Genomic DNA, 18,856 nt, shown 5'->3' with positions numbered 1-18,856 from the left:
ACATTCACACGAAGAAATTAGTGATCGAATTTTCATAATTAATAGTAGTACATTTTGTCTCTGTAAATGAGACAGAAATAGTTTGCACTGATCAGTGATTTAGTACATCCATCATATAGGGTTAAACCTATATATGGAGAAAGTAAACGCCAATAACTTATAAATTTTGTAAAAGGTAAATATTGTATTAAACTTCAAATTATATTCATTTTATAAAAAATATTCTGAACTATAAGAAATATTTTAAAAATTTTCAAATTATTAGGTTTGTATAAAAAATATCCCGCGTGCATTTTTCGATCCCCAAAATCATGACATGGCTCGTCAGATGCCACCTTATAATTTATATTTTATTTTTTAAAAATAATATGGCACAAAACAATGTAGTTTTTTGCCATATCATTTAAATAAATACATTTACTATTAAATTTAATGAATTCGAAAAAATAAAATTTTTCGCTCCTCACAGAATTCGAACACAGATGATGCATTCATCCAACAAGATGGTGCATCCATCATAAATCTTTATGAACAAAAATGAAATTTTACTTTTATTTGAACCATTTCCTATATATAGAGGGAGAGAAAATGAATAAAATAAAAATAAATATCTTTCGTGAAAAATAAGAAAACATGAATAATTAAATCAATGAAATTCATGAACTAAACACTAACAACTGATTCAATTAGTGTAATTGTCCATGTGTTGTTCCTTGTACAGGAGAGAAGGACGGCTGGAGATGGAATGCAACAAAAGACGGCAAATTCACGACCTCTTCGGCCTATGAGACAATTGCTAAGGAAAAGAGAGACGAGGCGTCGTGCTCGGCGGTGGAAGCAGCGAAAGTGTGGAATGCACCTACAACTCACAAGGCACAGGTGACGGCATGGCGTAGCTTGAAGAATCGACTCGCCACATGTGATAATCTTCTCAAAAGGAAGATCCAAATTGCAGATGAGGAGAGATGGTGCAACGCATGTGTGATGGCCGAAGAGACGGTGGAACACGTGTTACTTCACTGCCCAAAAACTCAACAAGTGTGGAACTTTATTCAGCAATGGATCAACATCGAGACAGTGACACCAAAAGGTCTCTCTCAACACTTTCTCTCTTTCTTTCATGCGAGCAAAGATAAGAGATGGCGGAATTTCTTGAAAGGATTGTGGATTGGTGTGGTTTGGAGCCTGTGGAGATGTAGGAATGAGAGCAGGTTCCAAGGAAAGGTGTGGGATGTCCAAAAAGTTGTACAGGAGATAAAAGGAAGGATGTGGAGTTGGAATTCTATTTTTCACACTGTGGACATTAACATTCCTTTCTCATTGTGGTGTTCTCAGGAGATGGTCCTGGACTCTTTGTAATTTGGTACCATTGGTACCTCGTTTTCATGTGTTATATTAAATTATCTTTACCGACCAAAAAAAAAAGTAATTGTCCATGTGTTACATTGATTTTTCTAAATTAAATTTATGAATTTTATAAATTTATTCATGTGTAGTTTTCACTAAATCTCTCAACCTTATATTTATTATAGTATATATATATCGGCTTATATCAGGTTGATTCTTGGCAAGAGCTATCTCATTTTATTAACACTAAACAACTTGTTTAAATCAGCCGTACTACTTTACATTATTGTTAATACTTTTATTACGGAACAGTTGTATTATGTACGAAAAGGTACCATCTGTATGAATGTGATGCCTACGCCGGCTCCTACTAATTACCATTAATTAATGATCTAATTAATTAACTTATTCTGCGTCCCTTTAATAATTGTCATTATTGCCAGCGACATTCAGCTTTTCGATTTTTATATCTTTTAAATATATATATTTTTTGTTTTCATCTGATTGTTTTTATTTCGATCTGTTATTATTCCCGTTGTGCGGTTGAAACAAGATGCTTCCAGAAGCCAAGTCACCCAAATTAAATCAAGACAACAATTACAATGATTCAGTATTTATTTATATCGTTGGCAATGTCACGCTTATAAGTTTATGAAGTAATTTAATCTACTACAAGTTAATCGATATATTCTGAAATTCGCTTTATATTATGACATTGAGTTGAGTGTTAATAGTTTCGGAGTCAGAAAGCGACAGTGTATTTGAATCCGCTCCAAATATACTGTGTAGATGTCTAATTTTGCAAAAGTTGTACATTTGAAATGAAATAGATATGTATGTTGAAAATTGTGTAACAAAACAGCTAAATTAGAGAATAAAAAGATAGTAACAAAAGAAATTAATATTTGAGCATCCAAGTCCAACAACTTGAGCACTTATTCTCCATTCCTCACTATTCATCCGGCCTAACTGTCAACTAATTTACTGTGCCCACCCATTTTCCAATTCCAAGTAAAAACATAAATAAATGTTTTTTTTTTTTGAGAAAAAATGGGAGTCTATATTAATTCAAATCGCGATGAGCAATATCTGTGAGTCCCGATGAAAAACTGGATCTTCAGACTATTACATCAGGAACATAAACAACTAAATTAGCCAGAAAATGGGCCGCGCTATTAGCTTACCTACAAATATATTATTCTACTTTTGCCTCAAAAAAAATATTATTCTACTTTTTAGGAGAAAATTAATTATTATTTCCTCCTGCCAACTTTTAATATCCAAATGAGAGTGACACGAATTTTAGTAAAGTAGTTGGATGTATTGTGAATGAAATAAGAGTTTCATATTTTATATAGGTGTTAAAATAATTAAAGTGGAGTAAGGATCTCATTTACTTTTACTAAAATAAAATTAATACAAAAATATGGGACATTCAAAAAAGAAAAGATGAATTTTAAAAGTTGAGACGGAGAAATATTATTTTTAATCAAATATCACGAGAAACAATGTCTCTCATCCATGATGAAAATTGAAAAGTACTCCCTCCATCTCGCGAAACTTGAGCCACTTTTTTTCGACCATGGAATTAAGGAGTTGAAGATTAGTGTTTTAAGTGTGTAGCTAATAAAATAGAAAAATGATTAGGTAATTAAGTACATGTGTATGTAATAAAGTAGAAAATTACACAATTAATTAAGATAAGTTTAATTAGAACCCTTTATTTTTACCCTAATTCTTATTATATATAGAAATGACTCAAGATTCGTGGGACGATTGAAAAAGAAAATTGACTCAAGATTCGTGGGATTGAGAAAGTACATTGTTTGGTATGATTCGCGATAAATAAGATGAACCATATATGACAAAAATCAACAATACAACTTTTACTTGCCTAAGTTCATAAATTTTCTAATACTATAATTTTTATTCTTCCTTTACTAAGACAATTAATTACTCTCTCTGTCCCATTATAAGTGAGACCTTTTTTTAGCACGAAAATTAAGAAAAATGTATTTTGTGTGTAGGTGAAAAAGTAAAAAGATATTCAAAGGGTAAAATTTTTACCCAAAAAGAAAGAGTCTCACTTATGGTGGGACACCAAAAATAGAAAAAGTTTCACTTATAGTGGAACGGAGGGAGTACTAATTACACTGATTATTACCATACCACAGATTATATATAACATTCGTTAACATAGTACACCGATCATACAAACTTATGTACGTATTTAATTATAACATGCCAAGTTGTCAACTATTATTAACTTATGTTTAAATATAAAAGAGAAAAGAAAAATCTAGAAGAACCCTTGAAAGCACAAAAAAGCAAATTAAGGGTCGAGTATCGTTAAAACTTTTTTACGAAAAATCCAAAGGAAAAAATCGTAAAAAGGAAAAAAAAGTGCTCGTCTAAGACAGCAAGACAAGAACAAAAAATGGTGAAAAAGCGGGAAGAATTGTTTACAGAACTCCGGCCTATAACATGCCAACTGTTTGAACACATAAACATGCTAACATATATCCTGTATTAGTTGAAAATATTTTTTCAAGTAGCACTTAGAGGGTGTTGGCTAAACTTATTTTAAAGAGCTTATAAGCTCCATGCTCTTGGAGCTTATAAGATGTAGTTTCTTAAGAGCTTATAAGTTGTCAAAGTGTTTGGATAATTGAGCTCATAAGCTAGAGAGAGAAAATCAAAGAGATATGAAATTAGAATGATAATAGTTGAATTATTTTTATAAAATGAGTGTTGGTTATATGATAATGAGAAAATAAGTTGGAATAGAAGAACTTATTTTTTGGGAAGCTTGTAAGCACTTGCAACTTATTTTTACAGCTTAATTATAAGCTTTTTAGAAGCTTATTTTACCAAACACTTTGAAGGATCTTATAAGCTCTTAAATATAAGTTGTTTTAAAGAGCTTATAAAACTCAGCCAAACACCCTCTTGATTCAATTGAATCATTTAGTAGACAACACCAGAACTGTAAGGTATCTGTTGACTAATTGGGTATGTTAGTTGATGTTGAGTATTGGTTATACTCAAATATATAGTCATTGTGTAGACAATTCTTGAAGTATCTCAGGATGTTCAGATACGATTACAAGTAAAGTACCAATCAGTGTCTGGTACTTTGGCTGATACTTTCCTGCGCGATTTTTCAGCAGCATATTCCAGTTGGTATCTTACACGACTCTTATGGATATATTTCATATTATATCAGTAGTATGCACGATTTGTTGATGAATTACAATTAGAGATATATCAAGATCATCCAAGCAGAATCCTCATCAAGTTAGAACTCTTGTTTCCTTCTACAACTAGGAAATAATTAACTTGGGCTACAAGAGAAGATTAGAGGCTTGAAGTCTATAAAAGGAGGCCATATTTCGTTCATCATGGTTGGGGAATTTTGTGCTTAATATCTCTCGTAATGTAGTCGAGAATTCTGTTCCTGCTAGGTCCCCCCCCCCCCCCCGGATTTGTACAGTCTGTAGTACTTTCATTGATACATTACTTTTATTTCCTAATAGAAGAGTGTTTGTGAGTTATACACTTGAGTGTACATTGTAAAAGAGTTATAAACTCTTCTTTATTGTTGATTCTTGTTTCTCAAGGGATTAGGTGCGCCTAGAAAGTTAGTCGTTGTCTAGCTTTCAGTTATTCACTGTTGGTGAGGTTTTGGGAAGATGTAGAGACTAAGTAAGAAGGTGTCTTATTGTGTAAGTCCTTTGTACATCTTAACTTCATATAGTGAATAATTTTCCCTGGGCGAGGCCCCCCAGACGTAGGTTGTTTAATCGAACTGGATTATCATTCGTTGTGTTCTATCTTTCGTACTCATATTCATTGTTACACAACATCTCACCACATATTTTATGAATTAGTTATTCTTTAAGTTGACATGCACTCAACTATTTAGTTTATAACTTCACAAGACACTCTTGATGGTAATTTGTTTGTGATATAAGAAAATGTCTATTTATCCATGTATGTTTCATCCTTATATTTTGGACCACTAATATGCTAGCATAATATAATTAGAAAGACCAAATCAAGTTTTAATATTAAAAAGTAATTAGAATGTGCTAGTAAATATATTGAAAACATGCTTATAAGTTTTGTTTTAACAACATTGTTTTGAGCTGTTTCAACATTTAAAAATACTGATGACGTGTTTTTTGTTACATGCATTGAAGCTATTGAAGATTGCGCCATGCAAATTGTTGGGCTTTATGAATCCTATTAAAGCCCAATTTGTTGGGCTTTATCAAATCCTAATAAAGCCCTAGTTACCTTGTGGTCTAACATCATTCACATATATATAGATTGATGGTGATTTAATACATACCCTCATATTTCATATTATTACCATTTAAATAGAAAATATTAATAGATTTACTTTTTTTTTTCTTATCCTCATAGTCTCTAATTAAAAATTATAAAATAAAATAGTACAAAATAGTATTTCTACTCGTTTGTATGATTGGATGGTAAATACTTCCTTCGTTCCTAGAAGTTATGCGTCCCTGAAAATTGCGGTATTTCCTTATTTGGAAATGACCCTATAAAATTGCAGTCTCATTATTTACAAAAAGACGTGAGACTCAATTTATTAAACCTCTTTTCAAAATTCATATCATCTTGTTGGACCATAACTTTTAGGAATGGGGGGAGTAATTACTACGTACTCCCTCTGTCCCACAAATCTTGAGTCATTTTCTTTTTTCAGTCGTCTCACGAATCTTGAGTCATTTTCTTATACGGTAAAAAAAATTCCTTTATTTATCTTTTCACTTTTTCACCTACCACACTTAACACATTAAATACTACTCCCTCCGTCACATATGGATATGCTGATTGGGATTTTCACAAAATTTAAGAAAAATCATTGGAAATGAAAATATATAAGTAAATTTCCTAGTATGCCCATATTTATTATTTAATGATGTATTAAAGTGGGAGTAAATTAAAGAATTAAATAGGGATATAATAGTAAATGAGTAAAAAAACATTACTTTTTATGGAAACAAGCCTATATAAATGAGACATTCAAAAAAGGAAAACAAGCCTAAACATATGGGACAGAGAGAGTATTTTCTTAATTTTCGTGCCGAAAAGAATTGCCTCAAGATTCGCGGGACAGAGAAAGTACTACTTTTATTAGTAATTTTTAGAAAATGGCTATTACGAGAATACAGAGGCTTTGTGCAGAATTACCTATAGATTGTGCATAATTTAGCCCAATCAAAAACATATTAACCGTTTGGAAAAGATAAAAAGTATCTACATAAAACATATGCTGATTATACTCCCTCTGTCCCATGAAGTAAGATCTAGTTCTTTTCAGTACGAGAATTAAGAAATTGGTATTTTGTGTGTTAAATGTGGTAAGTGAAAAAATGAAAAGGTAAATAAAGGATGTTTTTTTTTTTTTGCCATTTTTAGAAACTGATCTTGCTTCGTGGAACAGACCAAAAAGAAAACTTGGTCTTACTTCATGGGACGGAGTGAGTAGTTTATAGTTAAATAAAATATCATTATAATGATTTATTTTGACTTTATAGTATCACCCCTTATCAACTTAAACCCAAAAACAAAATAAAACAATCAATACACCATTCTCCTTTAGAATTTGAACCACCCAAAAAAAGATAAGATCCTACATCATAATGATCCCCTTAATCAAATTGATTAAATAAATTAAATGATATTATTTAAACATGATAACTTTATTGGTGAAGTATTCTATAAGATCTTTAATGTTTTTTCCTTCGGATTTTAAAATTCATCAATATTGAGTGGTTTTTCAAATTCATCAATCATTTTATCTCGGAAAACAAAAAAGAAGAGTCATGTGGGGGAAAAAAATTATTTTCAATAATTTTTTTAGAGGGAAGCCAGAAATTTTATTCATGAAATGTCATCCGAAACAATAGCTCCGAGCCAAGCAAAGAAATTATTGGTTCAATAAACAGTCCGAGAACAATGTCTAGCATGAGCTAAGGAATGCGCAGATCTATTAGCTTTTCTATAAGCATGGCACACATTAATAAGGCAATTTTTCAATAATTTTTTTTGGGATCATATTCTTTCTGAATACTGAAACCATAACGAGTGGAAGAAAGATACTAAATATGTTATATACTTATGTATAAACACAAATACTCCTGTGCAATCGGTTGCACCGTACAATTGGTTTTCAGAATGACATTACTTCATTCGAGAAATTACACTTGAACATTTTCAAATGACACTAAGTGTCATTTGTATGTTGAAGTAGTGTCATTCAGAAATCAGTTGGTGCATCATGTATAAAATCATACAATTAAAAATAATACTAACCATTTCAGTAACCTCAACGTATTATGTTGTTAATTCTGTTGGGTTGGCGGCCCAAACTATATTTAATTAAGTCCTTAATTTGAGTCTAACCGAGATATTATTTTGTTATATTTTTCTTTTCAAAGATCTATTTATGACCATTGTCGAATTTATATTTAAGTGTGAAATATATGAACAAGTAATTTCGGAACATAGTATACAATAAATAACTGACACATAATCTAGTGATCATGTGATTTAGCTCTAAAGTCTAAACCCTCTAACATGATTGCAGTCAATGGGCGCTTGGACAATTTGGAGCGCCATTTATTTATTTTCTCTCGTTCCCGTGTATTAATTATTACATGTGATATTGAAAGATTCAAAATAAAGGAAAATTTTGTGTCAAACATATGACTAATGATTCACCGTACAATGATCGAATTTGGATCCAAACACAAACGTAATTACAAATATATTAACACAAAAACTTGGGCAGAATCGGTTGTACCGTACAATCGGATTACATCTTGACCCGTATTTTGATTTGAACCCGCATCTTAATCCAAATTGTATAAATGACATTGTTCGGTTATACAAATGATACTGCCTATAATTGACACTATTCAGTTATACAAATAATACTGCCTATAATATTGTAAAATGTCATAGTGTCATTTATATAACCGAATAGTGTCAATTATAGACAGTGTCGTTTGTATAACCGAATAGTGTAATTTACACAGTGTAATTTATAATATTATAGTATCATTTGTATAATCGAATAGTGTCAATTACAAGCAGTGTCATTTGTATAATCAAATAGTGTTATTTACATAACTTGGATCAGATGCGAGTTCAAATCAAAATGCAATCCAATTATATGATACAATCAATTATACCCAAAACCAACTCATATATTAATTTATTAGAGTTCATATTGAATATGAGTATCATATAATGGACAAGGCTGAGCTACAAAATACCAAATTACCAATGGACACTGTTTCATTATTTTAAGGCAGTGGTAAAATAAATTTTGGTATAATAATAATAAAGATGCGATCATAACATTAAAGAACATAACAGCACAGTTTGGCTTGGAAATTGTGTGTGTTCTGTTTGTTCAGTGAGATAATTCTTGTTTTTAGGTAAAAAGAAAAAACAAACAATTTTTATACTTAGACTGTGTTTACTTTGATGGATAAATTTATCCATAAAAAAATATGAATAACAAAAATTTATATCTATAAATATCTTCTTTATTTCCCCATATTTTACACAAAAGAGAAGTTCACAATTTTTCCTTTTTTATTTTCACTTCAAGGATGGATAATGTTATCCCTCCATTTTATCACACTAAAAATGGAGGGATAATATCCATCATTGAAATGAAAATAAGGAAGAAAAAATGATAAATTTTTCTTTTATGTAAAATATAGGGAAAAAAAATATTTATAGGCATAAATTTTTATTAATCATCATTTTATATGAATAAATTTATTCATTAAAGTAAAAGCAAATGGCCGTTATTTTTTAAGGCTTGAAGCCCACTTACTTACTTATCTCACGGGCAGCAGCCCATTTGATTTCTTCGCCGGTTGGCCCACACCACAATATCCATGTATTCTTATGATTTATTGAGAAAAGGTAACAATTACAAATATTATAAATAAAAGTGACAATTTTAATAATCTTATTAATTAGTGATTCAGAAAACTTAGCAATTATAAATAAAAGTGACAATTCTTATAAGTAAAGTGATGAGAGAGATAAAAGTGAGTTTTTATCAATGAATGAGAAATATTTTAGGAGTGACGAGAGAGCGTAAGGGTGCGTTCTCTTTAGTTATAAATTTATCATAAAAAAATAAGGGATAAATAAAATTTTATTTTTTAAATCCTTTCAATTTTTTTCCTCATTTTCTACTTGACCCTTATTCTTCATTTCCACTACAAATGAGGGATAATTATCCTTTCTTTGTAGTGAAAATGAGGAATAAGAAAGGGTCTAGCAAGAAATGAGGGGGAAAAAAAGAAGGATTTAAAATGTAAAATATTGATCATCCCTTATTTTTTAATGACAATTTTACAATCAAAGAGAATTCACCCTTAAAAAAAGTGACAAGTTTTAGTGGGTCTCCTATCTCCTGTGATGGATCTTGACCGGTCAAAATATTTGAGACAAATATTTATGTTAAAATAGCGTATTTGCAACCAATTGTTACAAGAAAAAGCTCTTACATGTAACATGCGTGCCAACCAGATTAATACCGAATGCCAAAAATTGTGAGTTCGAGTTTTTAGTGACTCGATCTTTAATTTTTTTAATTTATTAAAAAGTAGATTTATTCCTGTCCATCCATTAAGTACGACTCACTTATTTCGATAAAGAAATTAAGAAGTGGAAATTAGATAAAAGTAATAGAGCTGACGCCTTATTTTTTAAATAGTTAAATATTATCTACAGTGAGACGATTCAAAATAGTAACGAGTCATCTTTAATGAGATGAAACGAGTTTTGATTAATGAGATGGTAATTGGGTACAATCGAATTAACCCGCACGCAGACAATGACCCGCATCATGACCCAACTCGTGTAAATGACACTATTCAATTATATAAATAACAATGTATATAATTGACACTATTCTGTTATACAAATAACAATGTGTATAACTGACTCTATTCAAAAATATAAATGACACTATAAGATTGTAAATGACACTATAATATTTTAAATAACATTATAATATTGAAAATGACACTATAACATCTTAAAATGTTACAGTGTCATTTATATAACGGAATAGTGTCAATTATAGACAGTGTCATTTGTATAATCGAATAATGTCATTTACACGATTTGGATTAGGATGCAGGTTCGGATCAAAATGCGGGTCAGGATCTAAATAAGAATCAATTCGGTTGTACGGTACACTCAATTGTACCTAAGTTTTTGTGTTAACTAATTATTTTGATTAAGGTGTAAGTAGATGATGTGTATTGGTTTAGAGAAGTATATATCCAGCTATGTCACAGAAGGGCAAGAGTCCGTCCAGATTCGTTTAATATACAGATATTTGATTAATGATTCCACGTCTCTCCTTCTCATCAAAATCCTCACTTAGACTTGACGTGTTCTCTCTCTCTCATCAAAACCCTGACTAGGCTGTTTTGACTTTGCTACTGTTACACTTACAGAATGTGTGTCACGAAAAATAGTCTCTGCTATGAATCGGGCACACGCTTTGCTTTAAATAACCTGACTCTGATCTCATCGCGCTACATTCTTTTAAGGAAAATTAATTATACTTTAATATCCAAACCGTTGATATTTTAGTGGAAGTTATACAAGCTATTTGTAGTTAAAATAAGAAAGGAGGTGGTCCCTTATAAGTTATCCAATTAGGATTAATAAACTTTAATTGAACATAAATCTCAATTAATGATTAATAAATTCAAATTGGAATTCTATCACTCCATCCTCACGTGAGGACTTTGTCATGATAAAGTTTTAAATTATCAAAATTACCTGAATTATCAATTAATACACTTCACCTATTGAATTTTCAGTTAGCAAGATATAAAACGATGTCCTTTTATGCAATGTAAGCTAAAATGAGAGTAATTCTAAATATATCGTGACATCGCACGATCCACGTCAACTTTTCAGAGCCGTAAAATAGACAAATGGTTCAATTGATACAAAATCGATAGTTCATAATTAAAAAAATAATAATCAATAGTCTAAAATATACTGTAATAGATAGTGCAAAAATAATTTAAAATTTAAAATGAAATTTATCTTAATATTTTTTAACAAAAATACCCCCAAACTATACGTAATTACAATTAAATACTCGATCATTCACAAAAAACCTAACAAAAATGCCCACATTTCATCAATTTAAGATAATGGAAAGGTTATGCGGCTCATGAGACGTTGGCGTATGTAGATTACAACATAAATATATTGAAAATGAACTCAAATCCAATAAGTATTTTTTAACTTGATAAAAGTAAAAAATCAACAGTTTCTTGCTAGCCACATATAATTCCTATAATCTAATGTTAAATTATGAGACATTTTAATTTGTTAGTGATCATTCGAATTTTTAATTGTAATTATATAATTTAGAATATCTTCATTAAAAAGATAATAGTTGGAGTTTTAAACTGTAGTGGGAAAATTGTTTATTGAAGATATGAACCTCATATTTGGTTTCGCTAAAATCTACCCGTACTATATGTACAATAACCCATTTAAGCACGGCCCAATATATTGTTTTCAGTAAAATACTTTCTCATCTATATAATATATAAAAGAGGAGTTTTTCCCCTCCAATTTTCTCTCTCTTCTTTCACTATTTTTTTCACTTTTTTTTTCTTTAATTTTTTTAAACACCATCAAATTTAATTCATGAAAGAAAATACTATATCTTAAATTTAAGTTCGTGAAAAATATCTTTAATATGGTATAAAAAAACATCAAAAATGAAGTTAAAATGAAAAAATTATGAAAAAATTAAAATTATTATTTTTTTCTCTCTTCATTAACATTTTACAACTTTTTATTTATATTTATGTATGGAAATATTAATTTATTTATTATGACGCTTAATACTCTATAATAATAATGATAATAATGATAATAATAATGTGTAATGTCAATTTTCATTATCAAATAATTTAAATTTATTTAATAACTATAATTATCATTATACTTTATACAAAGTTGAAAATATACATTTCTAATTCAAGATTTTATTGAGTAATTGATGTGGATTATTTTATTTTTAAAACATATTTTTTATTTGTTTATATTTTAATTTTTTTTATTATTATTATTTAAACATGTCATTTAATTTCGATGTTCGTTGTGCATCGCACGAGTGGATGTTCTAGTTCTTCTAATAAGTATCACTTGAAACAGAATAACACGTAGGACTAAGGAGGGGGATAATTTTATATCTGTATCTTAAATTAAATATTTTTTTACTTTAATATATTATCCTTTAATTCTCAAATTTTTATTATTCCCGACTTTAAGACAAAGCAGAATTGTTTGTCTATCACAATTTTACGCCGAAGTTTCACAAGAGCGGTGTTATTTGACATAATATGTATAGATATAAAGTTATCAAATACTCCCTCCGTCCCACGAATCTCGACAAGTTTAGTTTCGGCACGAAAATTAAGGAGTTATTGATTAGTATTTTAAGTGTGTAGTTATTAAAGTATAAAAATGATAAAGTATAAGAAAGAATGTAATAAAAGTGATAAAGTAGTAGAGACTATTTAGAAATGTGTCGAGATTCATGGGACGGCCCAAAAAGTAATACGTGTTAAGATTCGTGGGAAGGAGGGAGTACATAAAAAATGAATTTATTTAAAGTTTTCAATTCAAAATAAAAGAAAAATTAGTTAGTTTTATTGTTTTGTCTACATTGTAGCTATATTTGTACTCCATATGTCCCACAATTTTGGATACTGGATATTGGATAACCCGATAATCGAACCGAACCTTCGGGTTTGGTTATCCAATAATCGATTTTTTCGGTTATTGGATCGGTTCGGTTATTAGATTTTCAAAAATTTTGGATATCGATTAACTCGATAACCGATTCGAGTTAACCAAATAATTGATTTTTATTTAATTAATAATTTAATATATGTATTTTAATTGATACTTAGTTAAAATTAAATTAGGTTATATTAATAAAACAAAAATTGTGGGATGGAATGAGTGATTTTCTATATATTTTAAAATTTTAATTTTTTTTTTTGTAATTTTTGTACCTAAAAAATTCATAAAAATTACTCCCTCCGTCTCACTTATCTTGGCACATTTGTTTTGGACACGAAAATTAAGAATTAAGGGTAAAGAGTAATAGAGTATAAAGTAGGTAGGGACCACTTACTTTATGAGTGTAAAGATGATAGAGACCACATATTATTTTGGGAAAGTGCCATTATAAGTGAGACAAGCTAAAAAAGAGTGTCAAGATAAGTGAGACGGAGGGAATATTTTTTCTATTATAAACTTATGAAACCAATGTGGACAAAACAATAAAATTAACTATATTTTTTTTTTGAACCAGTTCTTTTTAAATAAATATTTTTTTTATTTTATGCATTTGATCATTTTATGATTGGATATATTATATCCAAATAACATTATTGATTTTAGAATATGACAATAGTACATAGAATTTTTAAATTTTATTTAGAATTAATTAAGTAATACTAACATAGATAAATATTAGAGTCGATCTCTTATGATGCGCGCTCGTGCACAGGAGATCAACCTTAAATAAAATCTTATATGTACAATTTTTTTATATTTAATATTTAAATTAATTTCCTTATCTATAAAGTATTTATATTTTTGTGGTCTTGGGTTTGGAGTCTCAACTAGAGCAAAATTATATTGCCTAATTGCATGAAATAGGACATTTATCTTTCCACCTTATTTGTTACTCCCTCCGTCCCGTTAATCAAGTCCCCTTTCATTTGGGCACGGGTATTTAGGAGACTAAAATTAAGAGTTAAATGGTATATTTGAAAAAGTTAATGTTACTTTAATTAAGGGTTCTCATGCTCATTAACACTGCCGCACCACCGCCTGTGCACTGCCACGCCACCGCCTGTGCACCACCGCACCACCACAATTTCTGAACCACACCACCGGACCACCGTAGCCGCCAGAACATTGAACGGAAATCAAAACACCACCACAGAGAAATCAAAAAAATGGAAACCTTTCAATTTCTGAAATTAAAACAACAAAAATAACTGAAAGGGTGGAGGCGAGCCCTAATCGTTTTGGGCGAAACAACCAAAAATGGAAATCTTTCAATTTCCTCTCTGCAAGAAGATGGTGGCGAAGGCGCGAGGCGCCGGAGGTGCCAGGCGGTGGAAGGAGGCGGAGGGCAGCGGCTGTTGCGGCAGAGGCGGCGTTGGAGCCAACGGAGGCGCGAGGCGGCGGAGGCGTTGGAGGCGGAGCAGGAGGAAGGTGGAGGCGGCGCAGGAGGATGGTGGCGGAGGCGTGAGGATGGTGGCGAAGGCGCGAGGCGCCGGAGGTGCGAGGCGGTGGAAGAAGGCGGATGGAAGGTGAAGTTGTTGGAGGTGGTGGCGCGATAGTTCTCGGCGGATTTAGGGCTTAGATCTCGATTTACAGAGGGGGAAGGGCTTAGATCTCGGTGAAACCCTAGATCCCTAAATCTGCCCCTCAAGCTTCGATTTCCGACGTCCGCAACGCCGTTCCTCTCTCCGCGAATCGCCGCTGCTGTGCTCGATTTCCGGCGAGGCAGCAGGAGCTTCACCTTCGTCGCTTCCCCTCGGCTAGAGAGAGAGAGAGAGCAGATGGTGGGGATGAAATTGGGTATTGAGATGGAGAGGGCGACGAGGCCGACGAATAGCCGTGAGTGTCGCCGACAGCGGAGGAGGGAGGCGCGGTGGAGGCGCCGGAGACGAGATTCGCAGAGGAGAGGGAGAGAGGGGGAAGGGGGGAGGTGGTAGAGAGAGAGAGAGAGACGAATAGTGTGTGAGGTAGATGGGGGGATTAAAATGAATTCATGATTAATTAGAAATTAGTTCCCTTAAAATTTACCCAAAAAGGAAAGGGGACTTGTTACATGGGACGGCCCAAAAAGGAATACGGGACTTGAATATTGGGACGGAGGAAGTACTATTTTCTTTTTTAATGATGAGAAAAATTCGCAATGCCACAACTGTCATCCAAAAAGGGCACTAAATAAATTTTACCTTTGTGCCACCGGAGCCAACCATATTATTTTTGTTATCCAAAAAGGGCACTAAATAAATTTTAGCTCTGTGCAGTAAGTAACCAGCCAACCATATTTAAAAAATCAAATATGATAGGTTATATTGGAGCATAATGTCACGAAGAGTGACGAATACGATGATCGCAATTGATCGAGCATACAGATCAACGGTACCAAACCAATTTTTGTTTTTTGGTTTTGTTTTGTTTTATATTTTTTTTTATATGCGCCTTTTCTTAATTACTATATATAGTATATAAGAGAGCGTATTTCAGTGAGACCCTCTATATGTGATGAGATTTTAGATTGATTTGTAAGTGTTAATTTAATATATCTTACTGTTGGTATCTATTTAGAGGGAGAAATTTTTTTTTTACCTGGATTCAAATTTTTTTACTAGATAAAATTTTATTAATTTTTTTAATATCGTTATTCAATACTATATATTGTCTTATTCAACACTGTATATTGCTTAATTCATTAGTTTCACGATCTCACAAAAAATAATAATTTCACTGGAACCTACACCATATATATAGGGGAGTGTTTCAATGAGATCCCCTATATGTGGTGAAATTTTAGATTGATTTGTAAGTTTTGATTTAATGTATCCTATGAATAATATTTATCTGGGGAGAATTTTTTTACCTAGATTCGAATTCTAATAGAAGCGAAAATTTTACTAATTTTTAAATATCGTTATCCAACATTATATATGTTGTCTTATTCAATATTATATATGAGTTAATATATAAAACTATCCACTTTCATATTGTAAAGATAAAAATTGTCCACTAAGATAAAAATAATAAAAACTGTCCACTTTTTGATTGAAAAGACAAAAATACCCCTTACTTTAAAGTATTAAAAAATGGCCACTCATTTCTCTCTCTCTCCTCTCTCTCTCTCACTTTACCTTCACGTCTCTCTCTCTCCCTCTCTCTCTCACTACCGCCGCCGCCGCCACCTCTCTCTTCCTCCGCCACCTCCTGCTTCACCACCGTCGCCACACTCTCCGATGCCGACCTTCGCGCCACCGCCTAACGAGATCTACACCGCCATAGGGTCCTTCTCCGCCGCTCCCGCTGCCCTGCACAGATTCGTCGTCAGGTCTGGTCACGTTCGCCGCCTTGGCGCGACCGTCGTTGCCGATCTCGACCGTGTACTCCACGACCTCGCCGTCGCCGAGGTAGCGGAATCCGTCAGATTTGATGGCGGATTGGTGGACGAACAGATCCTCGCTGTCGTTGTCATTTTTTTCCAAGTGCTTTCGATGAATTAGTGTGAATTTCGATTTCGATGAATCATGTACTCATTTTCCTCTTTGCGGTTTGAGCTAATCTTCGGCGATGGGTTAAATGTGCGACAGATTTGGGGGATTTAGGGATATTCGCGATGGTATTCGATGAAATACCTAAGAGGTTCTCTCTCTCCATATGATGAAATTAATATAAGATCTATGAATATTTTTGTGAAATTTGAATATTTTGGTTAATGTTCTTGAATTCACGATCGGATTTATGAATTTACAATTTGATGTTCTTAAATTCACAACCAGATCTGTGAATTCACAACTTAATATTTTTTGAATTCACAATTGAATGTTTTTGAATTCACGATCACATCTATGAATTCACAACTTAATATTTTTAAATTCACAACCAAATCTATGAATTTACAACTAAAACTCGAATTCACAACCAAAATAAATTCTAATTTTAGTTGTAAATTCAAACTTTAAAAACTCAAATTCACAACTACTTGAATTCACAACCAAAATAAATTATAGTTGTGAATTAAATTCAGGTTGTGAATTCGACTGATTGTAAATTCACAACCAACATAAATATGGTTGTGAATTAAATTTTGGTTGTGAATTCGTTTGGTTGTGAATTCACAACCAAAAAATTCTAGTTGTGAATTAAATTTTGGTTGTGAATTCCATTGGTTGTGAATTAAATTTTGGCTGTGAATTCAACTAGTTGTGAATTCACAAACAAAAAATTCTGGTTGTGAATTCTCAATTCACAACCAGTGTGAATTCACAACCAAAAAATTTTGGTTGTGAATTCACAATGGTTGTGAATTGCGGGATTTTTTAAAGGGGTGATGTAAAGTGGACATTTTTTTAATTTTTAATGTGAAAGGTATTTTGGTAACAGTGGACATTTTTTATGTTTTTTATTTTAGTGGACATTTTTTATCTTTACAATATGAAAGTGGCCATTTTAAAAATCCACTTATTATATATTGTCTTATTCGTTAATATCACGATCTCGCCAAAATAATAATCTCACTCAAAGCTACCTATATATATATATATATATATATATATATATATATATATATATATATATGAATTCATACCGTAAATAAAATTGAATAGAGAGACATGAAAGTAGCATGAAACAAAATGTACATGTGTTTTAATAATTATAGGGTCAAAAATGAGAATGTGAGTTAGCTTCTTGTTCGTGTGTGTGTGGACAGGTGGACTCAATAATTCAGCCGCTTATTTCAATTGACGCACGATTCATTCCCTATTCCAATTCTTTCCTTTCCCATTATATTTCTCCACCTTCACTCGTCACTCAATATTCTTTTTTTTAACAATATTCTTATGGAAAAAAATAAAGACTTACATCACGCCAGCCACGTCACGCATGATGATGTAATGGGAATTATGCATGTCAAAGTTTATACCATCCATCGTCACAAACCATTACAACACCAAACACACCACGCTGTGTTTACCCCTTTTCCTTCTTTTTCCTTTTTTCACTAATTTCTTTCATCAACTTTTTTGCTTCCCACTATATAGGGTTTTGTACGCATAGTTATCAAATCAAGAAATATATATGGATGCATCATGCATGGGATTTTTTGTTTTGTGCTTATATATGTATGTCACTTTGAGGCATGTGGAGTCGCAGTCGCTCTCTCAAGTTGAACGTTGACTTGATCGCTATATAGTGGAACAATGAGAGTGAGAAATTGTTGAATATATATAGGAAAGTTGAAGTTATGAATGTTAATTGTTGAACATCAACTAAATGATATTGTGGAACGCGCGAAACACATGAAGATAAAAATATAAATTTATTTATAAAATATCAATTAAGAATAATTTTTAGTCCTTAGATCATGAAGATTTACGATAAATTTATTATTTTGTTGAATGAATTCAGATGCTAGGTTCGAATCTCGTAAGGATGATTTTTTTTTTAATTAATCACTTTTCATAGTAAATTCAACATGTTACTCACAAAAATCTATGTGGAATGTGTATGAATTCATGTGCAAATGTATGACTTCAAAAATTAAAATTTAATTTTACTCTTTATAACATTCGAATCCAGGACTTTGAATTCATCCAATAATATGATGAATCCA

The 18,856-nt window shown here is 31.6% G+C and overlaps 1 protein-coding gene across 1 annotated transcript; it reads left to right on the top strand.

Moving 5' to 3' along the window:
* The first annotated feature begins 316 nt into the window (after positions 1-316).
* Positions 317-1,359, top strand: LOC131009197 (uncharacterized). Its single transcript, XM_057936452.1, has 3 exons — positions 317-323; positions 722-1,224; positions 1,336-1,359. Exons 1-3 carry the CDS (start codon positions 317-319, stop codon positions 1,357-1,359), a joined length of 534 nt encoding a protein of 177 aa, XP_057792435.1.
* The last annotated feature ends 17,497 nt before the right edge of the window (positions 1,360-18,856 follow it).

This window comes from Salvia miltiorrhiza, chromosome 1 (assembly GCF_028751815.1).
Source record: "Salvia miltiorrhiza cultivar Shanhuang (shh) chromosome 1, IMPLAD_Smil_shh, whole genome shotgun sequence".
Classification (NCBI taxonomy): domain Eukaryota; kingdom Viridiplantae; phylum Streptophyta; class Magnoliopsida; order Lamiales; family Lamiaceae; genus Salvia; species Salvia miltiorrhiza.
Note: the sequence above shows the minus strand (reverse complement) of the source record. Positions and strands in the feature narration are given on the sequence as shown.

What these genes read in the sequence shown, in the direction of transcription:
- LOC131009197 (XM_057936452.1), top strand. An exon ending in AGAGCAGGTTCCAAGGAAAG is followed by an intron (nt 1,225 to 1,335) that starts GTGTGGGATGTC and finishes TGGTGTTCTCAG; the next exon opens with GAGATGGTCCTGGACTCTTT.